General features: G+C 41.9%; 1 protein-coding gene across 7 annotated transcripts in view; it reads right to left on the bottom strand.

The window, feature by feature from the left end:
* TENM4 (teneurin transmembrane protein 4) overlaps nucleotides 1–20235 on the bottom strand; it is an 870263-nt gene that overhangs the window by 271397 nt on the left and 578631 nt on the right. For all 7 annotated transcript variants that reach the window (XM_075919469.2, XM_075919465.2, XM_075919468.2 and 4 more), the window contains 2 exons: nucleotides 11249–11501; nucleotides 2278–2376 (listed from right to left, as the gene is read on the bottom strand). In XM_075919469.2, the coding sequence (XP_075775584.1) occupies nucleotides 2278–2376; nucleotides 11249–11501 (352 nt within the window). The remainder of the gene's footprint in view (nucleotides 1–2277; nucleotides 2377–11248; nucleotides 11502–20235) is intronic.

Genomic DNA, 20235 nt, shown 5'->3' with positions numbered 1-20235 from the left:
GTCAATGGGGCTATGCAGATGTATTTACTCCCCATTGAAGTATTCAAATATACCAAGCAGTATCATATATAGCACAGTGGTTCCCAAACTTTTTTCTACTGGGTACCAGCAAACCCATTCACAAACTTTTGGCGGACTGGCAACATTTTATTTACACATTTGCATATTCATCACACAAATAATAAATATGCAAATAAATTTATACCAGTCTGCCAAAAGCCCTGATCCCCAGAGCCCCTCAGTGCCAGCCCTAACCCCTATAGACTCCATCCCTACACTACCCCCCAGCACCAGCCACTGACCCCAGAGTTCCCTGCACCCAACCCCACCCCAGAGTCAGCCTCCTGCCCTCAGAACCCCCCCAGTGCCAGCCCCCCATTCCAAATGCCTCAGTGCCAGGCCCCCGTGCTTTAGAGCCCTCCACGACCTGACCTTCCCATGCCAGCCTCCTGTTTTCAGAGCCCCACTGCACCCAACCTCCCTAGGACCCTCCCCCAGTGCCAGCCCCCAGTCCCCAATATTAGCCCCATCCCCAGAGTGCCATCCCCCCGCCTCTTAGAGCCCCCCAGCACTAGCCCCGTCCCCAAAGCCCCCATTGCCTGCCCTGGACTCCTCACCTAGCCCTGTAGTGCCTCCCAGTGCCAGCTGAGCGCTGCTGCCTGGGTCTTGGCTGCTCTAAGGCTGCCATCCCAGATTTGCATGGCCCTCAGTAAAGCACTCTTATGTGACCAGGAAGAGACCCCGCCCCAACCCGGTGCTGGCTGGCTGAGAGGTGGGGCAGGACAAGTCTCTCCCAACAGTTGTGGTAAGAGTGGTGCACCCCAGTCCTGGTTCTCAGAGACATGGTGGCCCGGCAGGAAGCAGGCCACACTGTTATAGCTGCTGATGATTATTAAATTGGAAAACTACTAACACACAGTATTGTCATACAGGTTCTGTGCAATGTGTAATCTTCTTAGAAGCAATTTATAACTTAAAAGTTATATGATCAAAACTTAAATTTAAGAAGTGATGGTTAACATCAAAACCGGATGTTAAGTCAACACCAAAAGCGTGGCTTTAAAGAGATGCGCCAACATCACTGATATCATGTCAAAAAGATAAGTCAGAACTCTTGTAAAGCAATGAACTTGGAAAATAGTAATTTTGAATATTGTTCAGCCAGCCTCAAAATACAGGTTGAACCTCTCTTTTTTGGCACTGTGGGGACCTGACTGGCGCCAAACTAGAGAATCTGCAGGACCACGGGAAGGCAATATTGTCTAGCAATGTAACTAACTCTTCCAGGATATGTCTACACTGCCACCCTAGTTCGAACTAGGGTGGCTAATGTAGTCATTCAAACTTGCAATTGAAGCCCGGGATTTAAATATCCTGGGCTTTATTTGCATGTTCCCGGGCGCCGCCATTTTTAAATGCCCCATAGTTTGGACTACCTGCCCACCGTTAAACGCGGCATGGGCTTGGTAGTTCAAATTAAAGCTTCTAATTCGAACTACTGTTACTCCTCCTGCAATGAGGAGTAACGGTAGTTGAAATTAGGAGCTATAATTCGAACTACCTAGCTCATGCCGCGTGTAGCTGCAGGCAGGTAGTTCGAATTACAGGGCATTTAAAAATGGCGACGCCCGGGAACATGCAAATAAAGCCCAGGATATTTAAATCCCGGGCTTCATTTGCAAGTTTGAATGACTACATTAGCCACCCTAGTTCAAACTAGGGTGGCTAGTGTAGACATACCCCCACTGCTTACTGGGCTCTTATAAGACATTTAGGGGTAATTCAGAGCTAAATAACAGCACAGAACACTGAGAACTAGGACAGGTGGCTGTAAACAAACTTTATGGTACTGCAGAAAACTTGGCCACATGCACGATAAGTGGACAACTGACTAAATAAAATCATGGTGGACCATGGATGTTGCTTGTCCAGAGAGTACTGGATTAGAGAGGTTCAACCTGTAGATTAAATGCAAGGCAAGTAATCTTAGTTTGTAAAGGACTGCAAATTGCTACAGATACATCTTATTAGTGAAATGATTTTCAAAATGGCAAAGAAAGTCAATGAGATGCTATGGATCATCAGCATATTAATGGGGCTGCCATTAATATGTACAGGATGCTGTGCTTCAAGCTTAGTAACCTAATTTTTTAAAGTAATCTTAGAAGAAACAAAAATGTCATCGTCCTTAAAACATCAATGAAGTGACCAAACACTTTCATGCAAAGATCATAATGACTGTACAGTAAATAGGAAGACCGCAAACGTGTCACATACCCATCATTGTAAGCACCGTCATGTCGGGAGGAGGTGAGAATGTCCATCTCAATGAGGTTGTCCTGCAATGTCTCTAGGAATGTCTGCTTTGCTATGTTTCTACATACACATGGAAACATGAATGAAGCCAGTGAGTCATGCATCTATGAAGTGTGATCTTATAAATCACAATGGTTATAGTGCAGTAGTGCATGGAATTAGAATGATGGAGCATATATTTATATGTATAAGATATTACACATATACATATACAGCTTTTTAGAATGCTCACTTCTAAGTATGTGTATACAAACATATATATAAACACACATGTGTGCATATATATAAAGTTAGTTTTTTATGTCTATGCACATTTTTTATTATTTTCTGCCAATTCTGAAAAAAATGTTATGAAACTTTTTGATCTGCTGTATCCAAAAGACCAAATCTTAATTTAGCAAAGCTGTACCCCAGTAACGAGTCTGCTGTGTCAAGACTCAATACACTTGTACAGTCCCAAGTACAGTCAATATTATCTTGTGTCATCACAATATCTTCAGCCAAGAGCTTAACCAGATGGATCCTGTCTGTTTTGTTTAAATTCCCACTTTCAACTTTGAATTGGTTAATGAATCTAACTTTTTACTTAATTAATGGGGCAATGTTAGTCTTATATTTAGAAGGTGGGATATCTGTGTTTTGCTCCATGTCCACAGTTTAAATAAACATTCTTTCAACTACTGAGGGGCAAAAACTGGAATGTTATTTGTAATTCTCATAATGGACTGCAGGTGGTAGATGGTTTAAACGAATAGCACCTTGATCTAAAATACCATGTTTTGGGTTTTGAAAAGTCTTGCCCATTCCTACTTTGTACACATATGGAGATAAGCCAAATCCAAAGCCTTATAGCCTAAACACTTTAATGCTTCTGGTTTGGAGGGGGGGGGGGGAGGACTGACCTAGAGCTAACCACTCAACTTCAATTGTTTTATGATTATATATGGATATTCTATAGCACCATCAAGGGTCTCAAAGTTCTTTACAATCATATCTTGGTTTACAGAAAATGAGGCTCAGGCAGGGGAAGGTGCCCTAGGTCCTACAGTAAGTCAGAGGCAGAGATGGAAATGAGAATGGAGAAAACCTGGCCTGTGCCACAGGATGAGATGCAGGCATATCTTTCTCATCTTTTACAAAATTCAAATCCATCCCTGATTTTGCCCTTCTCTATTTTCAAACATCAAAACTAAATCTGAATCTGCATCTTGAAAGTTTAGCAAATTCCCTAGCCAAGACTAAAGAGAGAAACATGTTAGCATTGTGACACTTTATCACTTTTGCAGTATTAAGTGCTTACAGAAAATGAGAGACACGTCACAGAAACTGTATTCAGATAGCATGAAACTTCAGTACTGACACATTATGCAAACTTCCCTTTATCTAAAGTGTCCTTAACCTTCATTTTCATTTCTCCTTCTCTGGCCTTCTAGCTAATGCCAGCACTTGTTTGGTTCAAGCCCCTGCTTTGTTGGCTATGAGCTGCACTGACAGCACAGCTCTGCAGTTGATCCCAGAGAAAGTAATGTGATTCATATTCATAGCTTTCAAGTAAAGTGGATCAAAATGCTTGAGCTGAGACAGAGAACTTGAAATATCAACCCATCTCTAAGTATTTACTGCTTCCTCTCATTCCCCAAGAATGCAAGAAAAGTAAGATGCTTCATTCAGTGTAATGAATAAGCAGCACAGTAGCACATGGAACCTTTAATGGATAAAAGGCAAGGCTCCTAACAACATAGTAATCAGTAAAAGTTAATAGTTAATAGTTAAAATCTGTTTAAAAATGAAGATTTTATATATTTCAGTTGTGAATGGTCAATAAAAGGGGAAAGAACACCAGGTTATGGGATCTTTTGATGCATGCCAGAAACAGAAACGTCACACACTGAATTACATTTGCACCTACTATACAACTGCACTCTTCATTTATCATGGGGCACATTTTACCCCTTACCTAGCCTGAGTAGTAGTTTACTCTGGATAGACCTGCTAATTCTGGAGTAAGATCTTGACTCAACATGAATCAGGGGTTGTAATCTGGTCCTCTGTGCTTACAGCTTGAAATTCTCTGGGACCACATCTGTCCTGAAGCTATAGCTGTGTCAAGCAAATGGCCATCTCAGCAGGCATTTATTTGTTCACTGCAAGGTCACATTTACTGGAACAAAGTGTGGAGAGAAATACTCACCTGTAAGATCTCATGGCTGTGCAGATGTTTTTAGACAATATGGTGCTTTTAAAGTAGCAAAGGTGGGAGAAGTAAGGAAAAGAGAACTAGGAGAAAAGGGGAGAGGAGTGAGGGAAAATGAAGAGAAAGAGGAAAGGAGGAGATGTGAGGAGAGGCTCCTCTTCCAGCAATATACGAAATTCTCATGAGCAATAAGATTTAAGCACCTAAACTATGCATTTATGTTGGCTTTTGCATGAAATTCAATCTGTCCCCACCCAACTCTGCATTCTGAACATCCATAGGTAAGGTCATTCAAAAGCTGAACCCAAATCTGAATTCTGAAAATAGTCCCTATATTATTAAAAATCAAACCCAAACACCTTCAAATTTGGGATGGGAGAGGTTTGCAATCCAGTGCTCAATACTGTAATCATGATCGTCTCTGTTTAAAATAAATACCTTTCTCTTTATGTTTTATGTTTTCTTTCTGTTCTGGCTAATGTGGAATTACAAAAATGGGTAGTCGATAAAAATACAGTTCCATTTTTTACACCAGATTATCACAATACCATATTTCTATACTTCAAGGCTACGTCTACAGTGGCATCCTTTTCCGGAAATGCTTAAAACGGAACAGTTTTCCGTTATAAGTATTTCCGGAAAAAGCGCGTCTACATTGGCAGGATGCTTTTCCAGAAAAGCACTTTTTCCGGAAAAGCGTCCGTGCCAATGTAGACGCGCTTTTCCGCAAAAAAGCCTTGATCGCCATTTTCGCGATCGTGGCTTTTTTGAGGAAAAGAAATCTGTGCTGTCTACACTGGCCCTTTTACGGAACAGTTTTCCGGAAAAGGACTTTTGCCCGAACGGGAGCAGCATAGTTTTTCCGGAAAAGCACTGATGATTTTACAGTAGATCGTCAGTGCTTTTCCGGAAATTCAAGGGGCCAGTGTAGACAGCTGGCAAGTTATTCCGGAAAAGCGGCTGATTTTCCGGAATAAGTGGACAGTGTAGACACAGCCCAAAGGTTTTAATTCTTGGATTAGCTTCTCTGGGATGGATTTTTTTAAAACTTTGAACTTTTTGTGGTTTATTTATTTATTATTCCACTAGTTGTTGACATTTTGTTTCCTAAGTGGTTACATTTTTGCAATGGAAAGGAACTACACAATTACTTTATACAGAAGGAAGAATTCTGTTCTTCAGTCTGAAGGAGAAACCTGAACAATGGTCTCTAAGATCTCTCACAGAAGTAAAGGGAAGATCTGTGGATGTCAGAGATGAGATTTACCACACGTTACTAAACCTGCATCCTCTATTTATTATGTTGCCACTATCTCTACAACATATCTTATTATCCTAATAGTTTATATAGTGGGGGAAACAATATATTGATGATGGCCAACTAAATTACTAGTTTGTCATTCAGCATCAAAACACAGAATTTTTTACCTGTTCTTTGTCTGGAAAACTCTCAAGTGATACCTGTCATTATCAAACATAAAGGCAATATAATGCTTTTTCAGCTGCTGGGTCAGAATTTGTATAACTGCCCAGCAAAGAATCTGTTTTCTCTACAATATCTATTTATAGAATGATAACATTTGGGATCAAGTAACAATGACAGTAGTTTGTGAAGCAAGTGAAAGCCTTAACCTACATACAAGGACGACTTTTTCTGAGTAAATTCTAGGTGACCTGTCTGGTTAGGAGTAATAATATGAATTTCCCAATCTACATATGACTGTTAAATAATATGCAATTAAAACAGACTACTTCAGGTTTGGAGAAACATTCACCAGACCTAATATGGTGGAGCAGTAGTGATGCTGTAGTTAAGGATGTGTCCAAGTTTCCTGTTTAACAGGGGCATAGACTGGACTGTAGATACCTGACAGACCACCTTTTTTTTCTCTCTATACATCACTGTAATAGTTTAGATTTCTGATGCTTGCTCATTCTCCCTCATCAGGCCCATATAAAGGGTGTGTGTGTGCTTTTTTTTGTAAATGTGGACTGCAATTTTATTAAATATATTTTTAAATATATATTTCCTGTTGCTCTTTTCTCCTCATACCAATATTTAAATCGGTTTTGAATAAAAACCAGCACAACTTGAATATAAGAGACCATTTTTTATAAAGGGTTTTATTTTTAAATAATTTTCATTTAAATATAAAATGGTCCCTTATTTTCCAGTTATATTCCAATTGTACCTAAAAAAACAATTTAAAAAATAAATACTAATTTAAACGAGAATAATATTAATACAAGCAATCAGCCCAGTTGCAATGTAATTGCCTGTATATAGCCATGTCAAAATAAACTGTCAGTGATGGAAAGGTAATGCATACATCTCATCAGTTCATCTACTTTTGCTTTATACCAGTGTCTTAAATGGCAGCCATCTTTTCAATGAAAAGAACAACATTCTGCTACTAAGCAGCACTAATCATGTGATGCCTGTGGGACGCCCAGCAGGGCCCAATTATAGCCCAGTCATAATCTAAATTTGGGATGCCCAAGATGTCGAGCGCAGTTCACCAGTCTATCACAAGCAGTCAACCAGTAGATCTCAAAGCAGACCAACAGCCCGCTTTCCTGACTGCCTGGGAGGGCTGGGGCAGAATTGGCTCCTGTCTGGCTATGCCGTAGCTGGAACAGCCCACCCCGAGGTGTGGGAGGGGCTGGTGGCTGCCCTGCTCCTGCTACAGTGGCCCATCTGGGGAATGGGGAGACGGGGGGTGGGAATCAGCACCAGCCTTCCTCGGTCAGCTGGAGCATGGGGGAAGAGAGGCTCAGGCAGTGCGCCATTCCTGCCTTTTACCTGGCTGGCTGGAGTACAGGTGAGGGGGGCTGAGGCAAGTGCGGGCCACTGGGAGGGGGGGGCAGTGTTTGAACCCTTCGCACGATCCCTGCGTACAGGCCTGCTCATGGTCTATGGATACAGACATCTTGGAACACAATGTTTTCAGGGGAGGGCCTTTAACTTTGAGGTTCCACCACTGGTCTCACAAAACCAGGTTATTATTTATTTTGGGCATGGCAGTAGGTGCCCAGAGACCCTAAAGAGATTTGGTGATTCCACTGTGGTAAGCACTGTATGTCCACAAAAGAAGACAAGACCTTCCCTGCAAAGTCCTTACAGGCTAAGTTAAGACAAGATGCCACAAGAGAATGTAACAAATAGCAAGAGAGAAGAGGCAGAGTAAAGTATTTATAACAACATGGTTGTATAGGCTTACAATGTGCATGATATGACTGCTGTGAATTATCTGAAAAGTGTTCCCCCCACTTCTTTTTGTTTCATGAGTACAGTGTGCGAGACCTGACTACCATTCAATTTAGCCATTATTTTGTACTCAGTTTCCTGTAGGTGTAGGCCTTGAATAGATATTAACTATTTTCATACTGTTTATTATATTTTATGTGTTCAAACCCCAAGTCAATAAGGAAGGAGTAAATTTAAAGGTTAGGGCCATATATAGCCCGGATAGCGAAAAGCCCGCTCCTTGAGTAATCTCACTGAAATCAAATGGATTACTCACAGGAAGACTGCAGAATTGAGGCCAGAATAAGCTATGACATAAATTTCCTTAATAAAGAAACAATATGCAAAGTTCACTGCCTGAGTGTATATGCACCAGAGTTAGTACCCTAATAAAATTTCCACAACTGTGGCTAAATCATATTTGCAGTACTAACATATAATTTTGTCCTAATCTTTTGGGGCCAGCTTTTTAGTTGGGTTTTAATCAGTCAGTCCCCAAGAAATCAATTAGCCTGAGATACTAAATACTAAACTGGGACATCATTTGGAAGTTCAGAGGAACCTGCAAACATGGCTCCTACCCAGATGGATCAAAATATACATCTGCTTTTAAAATGTTCTCAGCAGTGCTGCCTTGGTAACTCAACTGGGCAGTCTTCCCTAGGGTGGATGCACATAGCTCTCACTGATCTCAGTGAGACTCATACATGCAAAGGACTGACAAAACTTAGCTTGGTTTTGGGGCGCAGGGGGGGGAAGGGCTTTGTAAATATTTTCTGTCTGCCTCTCTCCTGGTGATTTGTTCATCCCAAATGAGGCAGTTAAGTGAATTTACATGCCCCAGTTTCATTCCAGAAAGACACCTCCTTGGGTACAGGGAGGGGAGAAAACACATATCAAAACTTGGACCAAAGAGAGGGTTTGGGCAAACGGAATGGTCGAGCAGAATCTCTGGAGAAAGAGGAGGTGATTCAGCAAGTTGAACAGGAGCAGATGCATCTGCCATCACGGGAAATCTTGAGTCAAAATTCCCGAGGAGGCCCAGATGTAAGGAAGTAGAGTTGAGGAATTATAACGAGCCACAGCTTGGAAGCAAATAGATATGGTGGGGAGGGCAGAGAATTGTTGAACTGGAAAAAATATGCACATGTCTATTTGTGATAGCGTGTGTTAGGGCATGTGTAGACAGTGAGATTGTAATGTAAACACAGCGCACGAACTGGCCATGTAGACCCGGCTATTGGATATTAAAAGTTCCCTCTTGCTTGCAGTGCACTAATTCACTATCTAGACAAGTCGTTAGTACGGTGTATGTATATGTTCTGGATTCATTGTATGTGGGTGTGTCTGTGCAAGCGAGATTGGATATGTTCAGGTATGTGTGTTTTCCCTTTCTCTCACCAGTATATCTCTTCCCGCTGTGAACACAAGCAAAGGGAAAGGGGCAAAAGAACTGGCAGCCTCATTTATTACCCAGAAGTTGCAGAAGCAAAATATCAAGAGTGAGTGAGAGGAAAGTCTAATTAGGCTGGTTTTAAATAATGCCAGCAGCATCCTTTTCATTATCCAAGTAGTTCCAGTATGTAGCATATCTTACAGGGGAATACGACAGGGCAGCATGTACAACCATCAGGGGATACTATAATTAATTCAGGCATATCCAGAATGTCCAGTAAAATCCCAGAGCGCCAAAGAGTATGGATCAATCTAAGACAGCATGTGGTCTAATTGTCAGTGTCTATATGCATCATAGATAGATCTACCCCTCATTTCAGCCTTCTTGTTACTCTATGAAGAAGCACTTAAACTGAATTTATAAAAGGTTTATGTTTTCTGTTCTTCAAGCAACTATTTTCCATATTATCCATTGTTTGTACTCATCTGATGAAGTGGATTTTACCCATGAAAGCTCATGATCCTAAATATTTTTGTTAGTCTCTAAGGTGTCACAGGACTACTCATGTGTACTTTGTTAGGACAAGGATAGGAGCACACCTATTACCAGGTACCACACACCTCTGCAGACCATTTCTATTATATAGAAAGTTTATTTCATAAATATGAAACTTTAACAGTGTAAAATCCAAATAAAACCATTCACAATACCAGGTGGTTTTGTTTTTAGACCTTTGATACATTTGCTGAAATCTTAGTCGATTTTATGGGGAAAAATACTTTAAACTAAGGAAGTTCCGTATGATAAATTAGGACAATACTGAGACATACAATTATCTAAAATCACAAAGTTAACAGACGTGGAAAATAACGTGAAAAGCTAATGGAAGCATTATTAATTGACTCGTGCCACTATTCAGTGTTCCATACTTCTTGATACAATACTGTAGCATAGTAAAATGTTGCAAGAAATTCCTCCTTTCCCGTTAAGTCTAACAAGATCACCCTTTTCTGCATTACATACTACAATTATATCTGCTAGATGCAGCATAATTAGAAAGCTAAATCTTTTCAATATATTGACTGATTTCAGTTTTGTAAATAGGATATTGATTTACCCCACCACATAGAAAGAAACTAAATTGAGAAAAAAAACATTTTAAATCTATTATTCTGGTTTTAGTTTTAAATGGGGAAAATTTATAAGTGATGGTTAATACCAATGATATTGTCAGTCTATGGAAGAAGAGCAATTTTATCCTCTCTTAGTCCAAATAAAAGATACAAGTAATAATATATACAACTTGGAATGCATAAATTATACACCAGTTCACTGGCTAAACAAACGGATTTTTCTATGTACAAAGGGTTGTTCCCAGGACATTAGAGAGGCAAACTAGATAAGATTACATCTTTTATTCGACTTACTGCTCTTGGTGAGACAATCTTTTGAGCTTACACAGACTTGAAGAAGAGCTTTGTGTTAGCTCACAAGTTTGTTTCCCTTACCAACAGAAAATGGTTAAATAAAAGATATTACCTCACTCATCTTGTCTCTCTGGGTACGTCTACACTAGCCCGCTTGATTGATCTAGGGAGGCTAATGAGGGTGTCCGGAATTGCAAATCAAGCCCGGGATTTAAATATCCTGCGCTTGATTTGCATGTTCCCAGACAGTCGCCATTTTAGAAGATGACTAGCCTGAAGTAACTGCCCGCGTCTACACGCGGCAGTCAAATGGGATTCCAATTTAAAGCCGTAACTTGAATTAGCTGGTATTCCTCCTGCAATGAGGTTTACCAGCTAATTCGAATTAGAGGCTGTAACTCGGAATCCCATTTCACTGCTGCATGTAGACGCGGGCAGTTACTTCGGGCTAGTCAATTTCTAAAATGGCGACCGGCTGGGAACATGCAAATCAAGCACGGGATATTTAAATCCTGGGCTTGATTTGCAATTCTGATCGCCCTCATTAGCCTCTCTAGATCGATCTAGGGGGCTAGTGTAAACGTGTACCCTCTAATATTTCTCTATGGTATACACTAAGATAAGTATGGAACACTGTAATAACTTTAAAAAACAACAACCACCCCTACCTTGTCTCCAGTGGGATGTTGCTGTTGAGTAACCAGTTGTCCTGAGCATGGGCTGGCTCTTGGGTGCTGGCAGGGTGCTCTCCAGAAAGAGAGTGGTCAGTAGGAGCAGGGCTGGGGTTGCTACGTGGTGTGAAATTCCCTCTGTTTAAGGAGTTGATAGAGGCTGCATGATGCTGATTTGGCGTGTGAGCGTGTGGTAGTGGAGGTGGAGGAGTTCGAAGTCTTGAATGGTTCTGAAGACCTGGAGGATGATCTAAAACGCAAGTTAAATATTTGTAAGGTTCGGGACTCAAGCCAATTTTAATTTTGCACAAAGTAAGAACAGCCGTACTGGGTCAGATCAATGGTCCATTCAGCCCAGTATCCTGTCAGTCGACTGTGGCCAGTACCAGATGCCCCAGAGAGAGGGAACACAACAGGAAATCCTCATGTGACCCATCCCCTGTCACCCACCTCCAAGAAGTTCAAAGAGTGTGAAGGGAACATCTACCCAGCAGTTAAAAACCTGCGGCTTGCCTGAGTCAGCTGACTCAGGCGCGTAGGACTTTGGCTGTAGGGTTGTAAATTGCTGCGCAGACATCTGGTCTTGGCCACAGCCCCAGCTCTGGGAAAACACTCCCCCTAGCACACCATCTCAGAGGTTAGGCTTCTGCCAAACCAGACCATCCACACAGCAATTTTGAGCCTGGCAGTCTGAGCCCCACAAGCTCAAGTTAGTGGCAGCTAGGTCTTTTATTTCAGTGTAGACATACCATAAGAGGCCACAGACACAAAATTAAACTCAAAAGACAAATGTAGTTGGTCTTGTTCAATAACTTGTAATGAAAGATCTGATACTTACACAAAGTGAACAGCAGACAAAGGATGTTATAAAAGCAGGGGTGAGGAACCCAGAGCCCATGGGCTAAATCCAGCCTACTGCTTTATTTCATCCAGACCATGGCATGTTTTCACATTATGGGGTGGAGGCCCTGAGCTTTGGTGACCTCCCATGAGGCAGGAGCCAGGAGCAATGCCGGTTCACACTAGTGAGAGGGGAGATCAAGGAAACTCTGTGCTACTCCCAATTTCAGTGCTGACTCTGCAGCTCCCCAAAGGGAGATATGGCGACGGCGCCTGCAAGTATCGACAGTGCATTCCACGCAGAGCTGCCTGGTGCCTCCATAAAGGGGCTGCTCAGGATCCAGGGAAGACAGAGAAGCTGCCTTAAGACTCTCAGGAGCCTCCTGAGGTAAATGCTACCCAACTAGAGCCTGCACCCTACCCCCCTTCTAGCCACTGTTCCAGGATGGAACCCCCTCTCACACCCTAACTCCCTCCCAAACACTGCAACCCTCCTTCCCCTTCCCTGCACCCAAACTTCCTCTTGGAGCCTGCATTCTGAACCATATCCCATGACCCAACCTCCTGTTCCATCCATGGCCCACCCCTGAGCCCACACACCTCACCAGAAACTGTACTCCTCTCCCATACTCCAGCTTCCTGCTCCAGCCCTGAGGACCCCCTGCATTCCAAACCCTTTGGTCCTAACCCGGAGCCCCCTCCTGCACTCCAAACACCTTATCCTAAGCCACATCCCAAAGCCCATATCCCTACTTTCTCTCACACCTAACCCCACCCTTCCCCCGTCCTAGCCTGGAGCCCCCTCCTGCACTCTGAACCCCTCATTTCTGGCCTAGGGTAAGCCTCAACACTAAGTGCCCCCCTCAGGGCTCTGTATGGCCCCCAACTGATTTTTCTATGGGGCAATGGCCCCTGATAGAGAAAAGGTTTATAACAGGGACACAGAGCCCCTGTTATAAAGGCTTAGAACACTGAAAATGGTCTGTTCCTATCATCAAATGATTTCTGATCTATAACTGCAGGTGTAATTGCTATTTTTGTAGTGATGCTGATGTATAAAAGGCTGGTTATATTTTGCACACTCTAAGTAAATAAAGCTAGGTAAATACACTTTCTATTGAAGTTCTCATTGTTTTGTCTGAATTTTCCAAGCATCGTCCAAGCAAGTTCTTGAATTGAGAGGACATTTATTGCCCAAGTTTGATTCTTGGTACTGAGTAGACCACTCAGGAGAGATTTAAATGCTGCCTACATGATTAGCAGAGCACCCACAGCAGTTTTTTTTGTTTCTACTGATGGTGCCTCGGTGCACATAAAAATTTATTCCATACATGGATGGAAAAAAACTTCACATGGATGGAAAAGATTAGAGGGAACATTGGTTATGCATCTGATTTTTTTTGATAATCAGACATTTTGCTGCAACTGTATTACAGTCATTAATAAGTGGGGCTGAAAGCCAAAGGCCAGGCTGCCCACAGGGCTGAGAGCCAAAACCCTAGCTACCTGCCCCAAATGCCCATACTTCTGAGAGCTGGAGCTCTGTTCACCTGTGGGCTGACAGCAGGACCCCTGCTGCTCCGCAGATCACAGGGCTGACATTTGCCATGACTAATAGCCCAAGCCCTGCCACTAGCAGCTCAGATAAATGATGTTCTACTGTAGTAATGGGGAAAAAGTGTGTGGCAAACCTCAACATTTATGCAAAATTGTGGACTGTGAAAAGTAAGCTAATTAAAATAAAAACTTCAATGGAAGCCTAATATTGAAGGATCCGCAATTTCCACAATATCACAGATTAAGAATAGCCTCATTCATATATTCTTTTTGTTTTTATTGAAATGTCTTTTATCATTCCAGCTCTTATGGGTTTTTTGAACATAGACGCAATGGTACAATTATTTTTATGCCAACTTCACAATTCCTATTCTTTGACATAGTCTTTCAAGCTACACAATTTTTCCACTTCTTCTAGTTCTTTGTCTTTGAATTTGATCTTTAATTCTTTCTCTTGTCTTCTAATTCCCATAATTTCTGTATTCTCTGTGCTGATTGTCAATCCAAAATTTCAGCTTTCCCAGTCTACCTCATCAGTAATTCTCTGTAAATTCTCCCTGCTCAATTCTTACCATTAATTATAAACAGCTCTATTGATGTGTCAGGGACTTTAAGCTGGCCTAACATACACAAATCCTAGGTCTACAATGGACCAGGCTAGTCGGCTTAAGCTAGTTTTGGCTTACTTTAAGTCGAACTGCCACAGTGTCTATACTGTGAGAGGCCAACGGGAGCACACACTCATGTTGGCTTCTCTTACTCCTCACAGAAAGAGGAGTGCAGGACACCAATGGGAGACTGTCCTCAGTGTTCAATTTGGAGGTCTACACAAGATCTGCTAAATAGAACACTAGAAGATCGACCTCCAGAGGACTGATCTTCTCTGTAAAGTAGACATGCTCATGAATATATCAGATGCAAGAGTAAGTTAAACCAGTTGCCCCTGTTTAAACTTGCACACTGAGGAATTAGAAGAAAGTGTAAGATACACCAGTTTGGGTTCCCTTACACATGGGATGAGTGGTATAAATAGGCCTACGGGAGTTTGAGTGTGAGGGAATCTGACTTATCCGTAAAATCACACAAAACAGGCAACTCCACAGCTAGATCTCCAGCCAGGGTCTAGGGATCACAGATGACTCTCTGCATTATGTAGAAATTTTCTAGGAAAGGGAAGGTCCATGGTCCTGGATTCCTTGCCATCCAGGCAGATAATAAGAAGGGACTGAGAAAGAACAGATACAAACCAGGCCTGATTGCAATCCTGTAGTACCAATATGGAGGCATTGTCGAGGATTATCCAGCCCTCTGACTACTACACCATGCTACTCATCCATGTGGGCACAAATGATACTGCGAGATGTGACACTGAGTGGATCAAGAGTGACTACAGGGCTCTGGGGGTATGTCTACACTACCCTCCTAGTTCGAACTAGGAGGGTAATGTAGGCATACCGCACTTGCAAATGAAGCCCAGGATTTGAATTTCCCGGGCTTCATTTGCATAAGCAGGGAGCCGCCATTTTTAAAACCCTGCTGGTTCGAACCCCGTGCAGCGCAGCTACACGGGGCTCGAACTAGGTAGTTCGGACTAGGATTCCTATTCCGAACTACCGGTACACCTCGTGGAACCTCGTGGAACGAGGTGTCCCGGTAGTTCGGAATAGGAATCCTAGTACGAACTACCTAGTTCGAGCCCCGTGTAGCCGCGCTGCACGGGGTTCGAACCAGTGGGGTTTTAAAAATGGCGGCTCCCTGCTTATGCAAATGAAGCCCGGGAAATTCAAATCCCGGGCTTCATTTGCAAGTGCGGTATGCCTACATTACCCCACTAGTTCGAACTAGCAGGGTAGTGTAGACATACCCAGGGAGTGTGGGTGAAGGAGTTTGGATCGCAGGTGGTATTCTCTTAGATCCTTCCTGTCTAAGGTAGGGGCCCGAGCAGAGACAGGTGCATCCTGGAGATGAATGCCTGGCTGGTGTCGCCAGGAGGGCTTTAGCTTTCTCAATCACAGGATGCTATTCCAGGAAGGACTGTTGGGCAGAGATGGCGTTCACCTTTCGAGGAGGGGGAAGACCCTATTTGAACACAGACTGTCTAACCTAGTGAGGAGGGCTTTAAATTAGGTTCAATGGGGACAGCCCACAGGTAAGTGGAGAACATGGAGACCTGGGAGATGGGTGGAAAATGGGAGGGAGCGTGGGCTATAATGGAAGAGAGAAAGGAGGGTTAGGGCAAAACTGGGAGGCAAGGTCAAATCAGTATCTTAGATGCCTATATACAAATGCAAGAAGTATGGGTAATAAGCAGGAAGAACTGGAAGTACTAATAAATAAGTACAATTATGACATTGTTGGCATCACAGAAACTTGGTGGGATAATACACACGATTGGAATGTTTGTATGGAAGGGTACAGCTTGCTCAGGAAGGATAGACAGGGAAAAAAGGGAGGAGGTTTTGCCTTATATATTAAAAATGAACACACTTGGAGTGAGGTGGAGATGGACATAGGAGACAGAAGTGTTGAGAGTCTCTGGGTTGTAGGTGATGTCATGCTAGGAGTCTACTACAGGCCACCTACCCAGGTGGAAGAAGTGGATGAGGCTTTTTTTAAATAACTAACAATATAATCCAAAGCCCAAGATTTGGTGGTGATGGGGGACCTTCAACTATCCAGATATATGTTGGGAAAATAACACAGAGAGCTGATAGGCAAGGTCCCATGAGAATCAAGACTGAGGGGAAAAACAACTGAGGAGAGTTGGCAGTTTTTCAAAGGGACATTGTTAAGGGCCCAAAAGCAAGCTCTTCCGCTGCGTCGGAAAGATAGAAGATATGGCAAAAGACCGCCTTGGCTTAACCACGAGAATTGCATGATCTAAAAATAAAAAAGGAGTCCCATAAAAAAATGGAAAGTAAGACAAATTACAAAGGATAAATAAAGGCAAACAACACAGGAATGCAGGGGCAAGATTAGAAAGGCAAAGGAACAAAATGAGCTCAAACTAGCTACAGGAATAAAGGGAAACAAGAAGACTTTTTATAAATACATTAGAAGCAAGAGGAAGACCAAGGACAGGGTAGGCCCACTGATCAGTGAGGAGGGAGAAACAGTAACAGGAAACTTGGAAATGGCAGAGATGCTTAATGACTTCTTTGTTTCGGTCTTCACCGAGAAGCCTGTAGGAATGATTAACATAGTGAATGCTAGTGGGAAGGGGGTAGGTTTAAAAGATAAAATAAAAAAAGAACAAATTAAAAATCACCTAGAAAAGTTAGATGCCTGCAAGTCACCAGGGCCTGATGAAATGCATCCTAGAATACTCAAGGAGCTGATAGAGGAGGTATCTGAGGCTCTAGCTATCATCTTTGGAAAATCATGGGAGACAGGAGAGATTCCAGGGGACTGGAAAAGAGCAAATATAGTGCCCATCTATAAAAAGGGAAATAAGAACAACCCAGGAAACTACAGACAGTTTAACTTCTGTGCCAGGGAAGATAATGGAGCAAGTAATTAAGGAAATCATCTGTAATCACTTGGAAGGTGGCAAGGTGATAGGGAACAGCCAGCATGGATTTGTAAAGAATAAATCATGTCAAACCAATCTGATAGCTTTCTTTCATAGGATAACAAGTCTTGTGGATAAGGGAGAAGCGGTGGATGTGGTATACCTAGACTTTAGTAAGGCGTTTGATATGGTCTCGCATGGTATTCTTATCAATAAACTAGGAAAATACAACTTAGATGGGGCTACTATAAGTTGGGTGCATAACTGGCTGGATAACGGTACTCAGAGAGTAGTTATTAATGGTTCACAATCCTGCTGGAAAGGTATAACAAGTGGGGCTCCACAGGGGTCTGTTTTGGGACCGGCTCTTCATCAACAATTTAGATTTTGGCATAGAAAGTATGCTTATTAAGTTTGTAGATGATACCAAGCTGGGAGGGGTTGTGACTACTCTGGAGGATAGGGTCATAATTCAAAATGACCTGGACAAATTGGAGAAATGGTCTGAGGTAAACAGGATGAAGTTTAATAAAGACAAATGTAAAGTGCTCCACTTAGGAAGGAACAATCAGTTTCACATATACAGAATGGGAAGCAACTGTCTAGGAAGGAGTACAGCAGAAAGGGATCTAGGGGTTATAGTGGACCACAAGCTGAATATGAGTCAGCAGTGTGATGCTGTTGCAAAAAAAGCAAACATGATTCTGGCATTCATTAACAGGTGTGTTGTGAGCAAGACTCGATAAATCATTCTTCTGCTGTACTCTGCGCTGGTTAGGCCTCATTTGGAGTATTGTATCCAGTTCTGGGCACCGCATTTCAAGAAAGATGTGGAGAAATTGGAGAGGGTCCAGAGAAGAGCAACAAGAATGATTAAAGGTCTAGAGAACATGACCTATGAAGGAAGGCTAAAAGAACTGGGTTTGTTTAGTTTAGAAAAAAGAAGATTGAGGGGGGACATGATAGCCATTTTCAGGTATCTAAAAGGGTGTCATAAGGAGGAGGGAGAAAACTTGTTCATCTTGGCCTCTGAGGATAGAACAAGAAGCAATAGGCTTAAACTGCAGCAAGGGAGCTTTAGGTCGGACATTAGGAAAAAGTTCCTAACTGTCAGGGTGGTCAAACACTAGAATGAATTGCCCAGGGAGGTTGTGGAATCCCCATCTCTGGAGATATTTAAGAGTAAGTTCGATAAATATCTATCAGGGATGGTCTAGACAGTATTTGGTCCTGCCATGGGGGCAGGGGACTGGACTTGATGACCTCTCGAGGTCCCTTCCAGTCCTATTATTCTATGATTCTATGATATAGACTGGACCATCAAAGTATGCTGTGAATCTTGCAGCTCTTGGGAAATCCCACTTGTTTGCAGTGCCACGAATGTTGGCAGTAAAAAACATGAGAAAAACTGCATCTCTAATTTAGACAATCCAGTGACAATGAAGTCTAGGAACTTTTTTCCTTCTCCTTCCTCTTGGGAAGAAATAACCATCCTTTTTTCTGCAGCTGGTGAACACGGATGTCCAATTTACTGAAGGACAGATAGAAGAAAGGAATATAGGGAAAGTGGACACCAACAGATGCAGTCTAGGGAGCCAAAAATCCAGACCGCAAGAGAATCCATCTACTTTAGAATAGAAGGTCCCACACTGAGGGAGATCAACATAAACAGAGGACTTCTGTTTCTAGGGCTCTCAAAAGGCCTTTCAGAACTTTCCAAACAAGGATCAACATATGAAGGGATTTCAAGTTGTTATTCTAATTTTAGTTACAAATTATTGCTGACATTCCTGGAAAGGTATTGGAGACAGAGGAGGGCAATCAGGTAATCCTGGAATACAAAATGTGTCTTTTGTAAAGTTTCTCTACTATTGGCTGACTCTTCCTATTGCAGACATTAATTTAAGACTCTGAGTCAGAGCCTATTTCTAAAAAACTGTGTAAATTTCAATTTACACCCTTTTATTACAGACACTTTGCAGATGCTATTATGGATAATGCCTTTGAACCAAGTAAAAATGTGTCATTTTTGTTCTCTATTTGCATATCCTCTGTGATTTCTTTGCTAAGTAAAGACAGCACATTTGTCTAACTCTTGTCTGTGTGATTTTTCATGGGATTTCATAACTTACATTCCTTTTTCTGACAGGTACCTCTTTCCCCTAGAAAATTCTTAATTTTATTCATATACAAATTCTGAACACTTATGTCATGTCTGAGCATTATTGAACTTGATATATACTTTGACTAGGATTAGAGCCTATTTCTCTTGGCTTACAATCCTCTTTTTTTCCTTCTCAAGTTGAAGACATTATCAAAAAAGATACCTGTAGAAAAAGTAAGCTGTGAAATCCTAGTAATGAAAATCACCATAGGTGAGCAAAACTTTTGGATGAGATATGAAATCAAAGTTCTGATCGCCTATCCCTTGCATTTGCTAGGATGACCAAATTCCCATGTAAGAAACTACATCTTTTATATATAAGGGCTGATTTACACTTTAGAATTAGGTTGGCTTAACTATATCACCTGGTGTGATATAATTAAGCAGACCCCAAAGTATAATTAAACCCCAATGTAGGCACTGCTAGGTTGGCGGAATTCTTCCATCAATTTAGCTACTCCCTCTCAGAGAGATGGATTTACTACAGTAACAGAAGAATCCTTTTCATTACTGTAGTAAGTGCTGCAGTTGTACTGCTATAGCATTTTTAGTGTAAATAGACCCTAAAATGCCACTGCCCTTTCAAATGAATGTCATATTCTTCACTTCCATTCTTTAATGTTTGTGTAATGTTACTTGTTTGTTAAACAGTTTTCACATTTCACTCCCTTGGCAGCAGGACTCTAGTCGTGGGTGCAATGATTCTTATATATCATATATGAGTATATAATATTTGGCACATATTATTACATGCGACTTAAGACTGCATTAACTGTTTTGCAGATCCCAAATCCTGGAGAGTCAACGACAGACAAAGTCATCCCTACCAGTATGTCTCCATTGTAAGGGAACCCAGGGGCTGTCATAGATATCAAGAATTCACAACTTTTGCATGGATGGCTCTAACCTCTC

The sequence above is a fragment of the Pelodiscus sinensis genome, chromosome 1 (genome assembly GCF_052426305.1).
Source record: "Pelodiscus sinensis isolate ZL-2025 chromosome 1, ASM5242630v1, whole genome shotgun sequence".
Taxonomy (NCBI): Eukaryota; Metazoa; Chordata; order Testudines; family Trionychidae; genus Pelodiscus; species Pelodiscus sinensis.
Note: the sequence above shows the minus strand (reverse complement) of the source record. Positions and strands in the feature narration are given on the sequence as shown.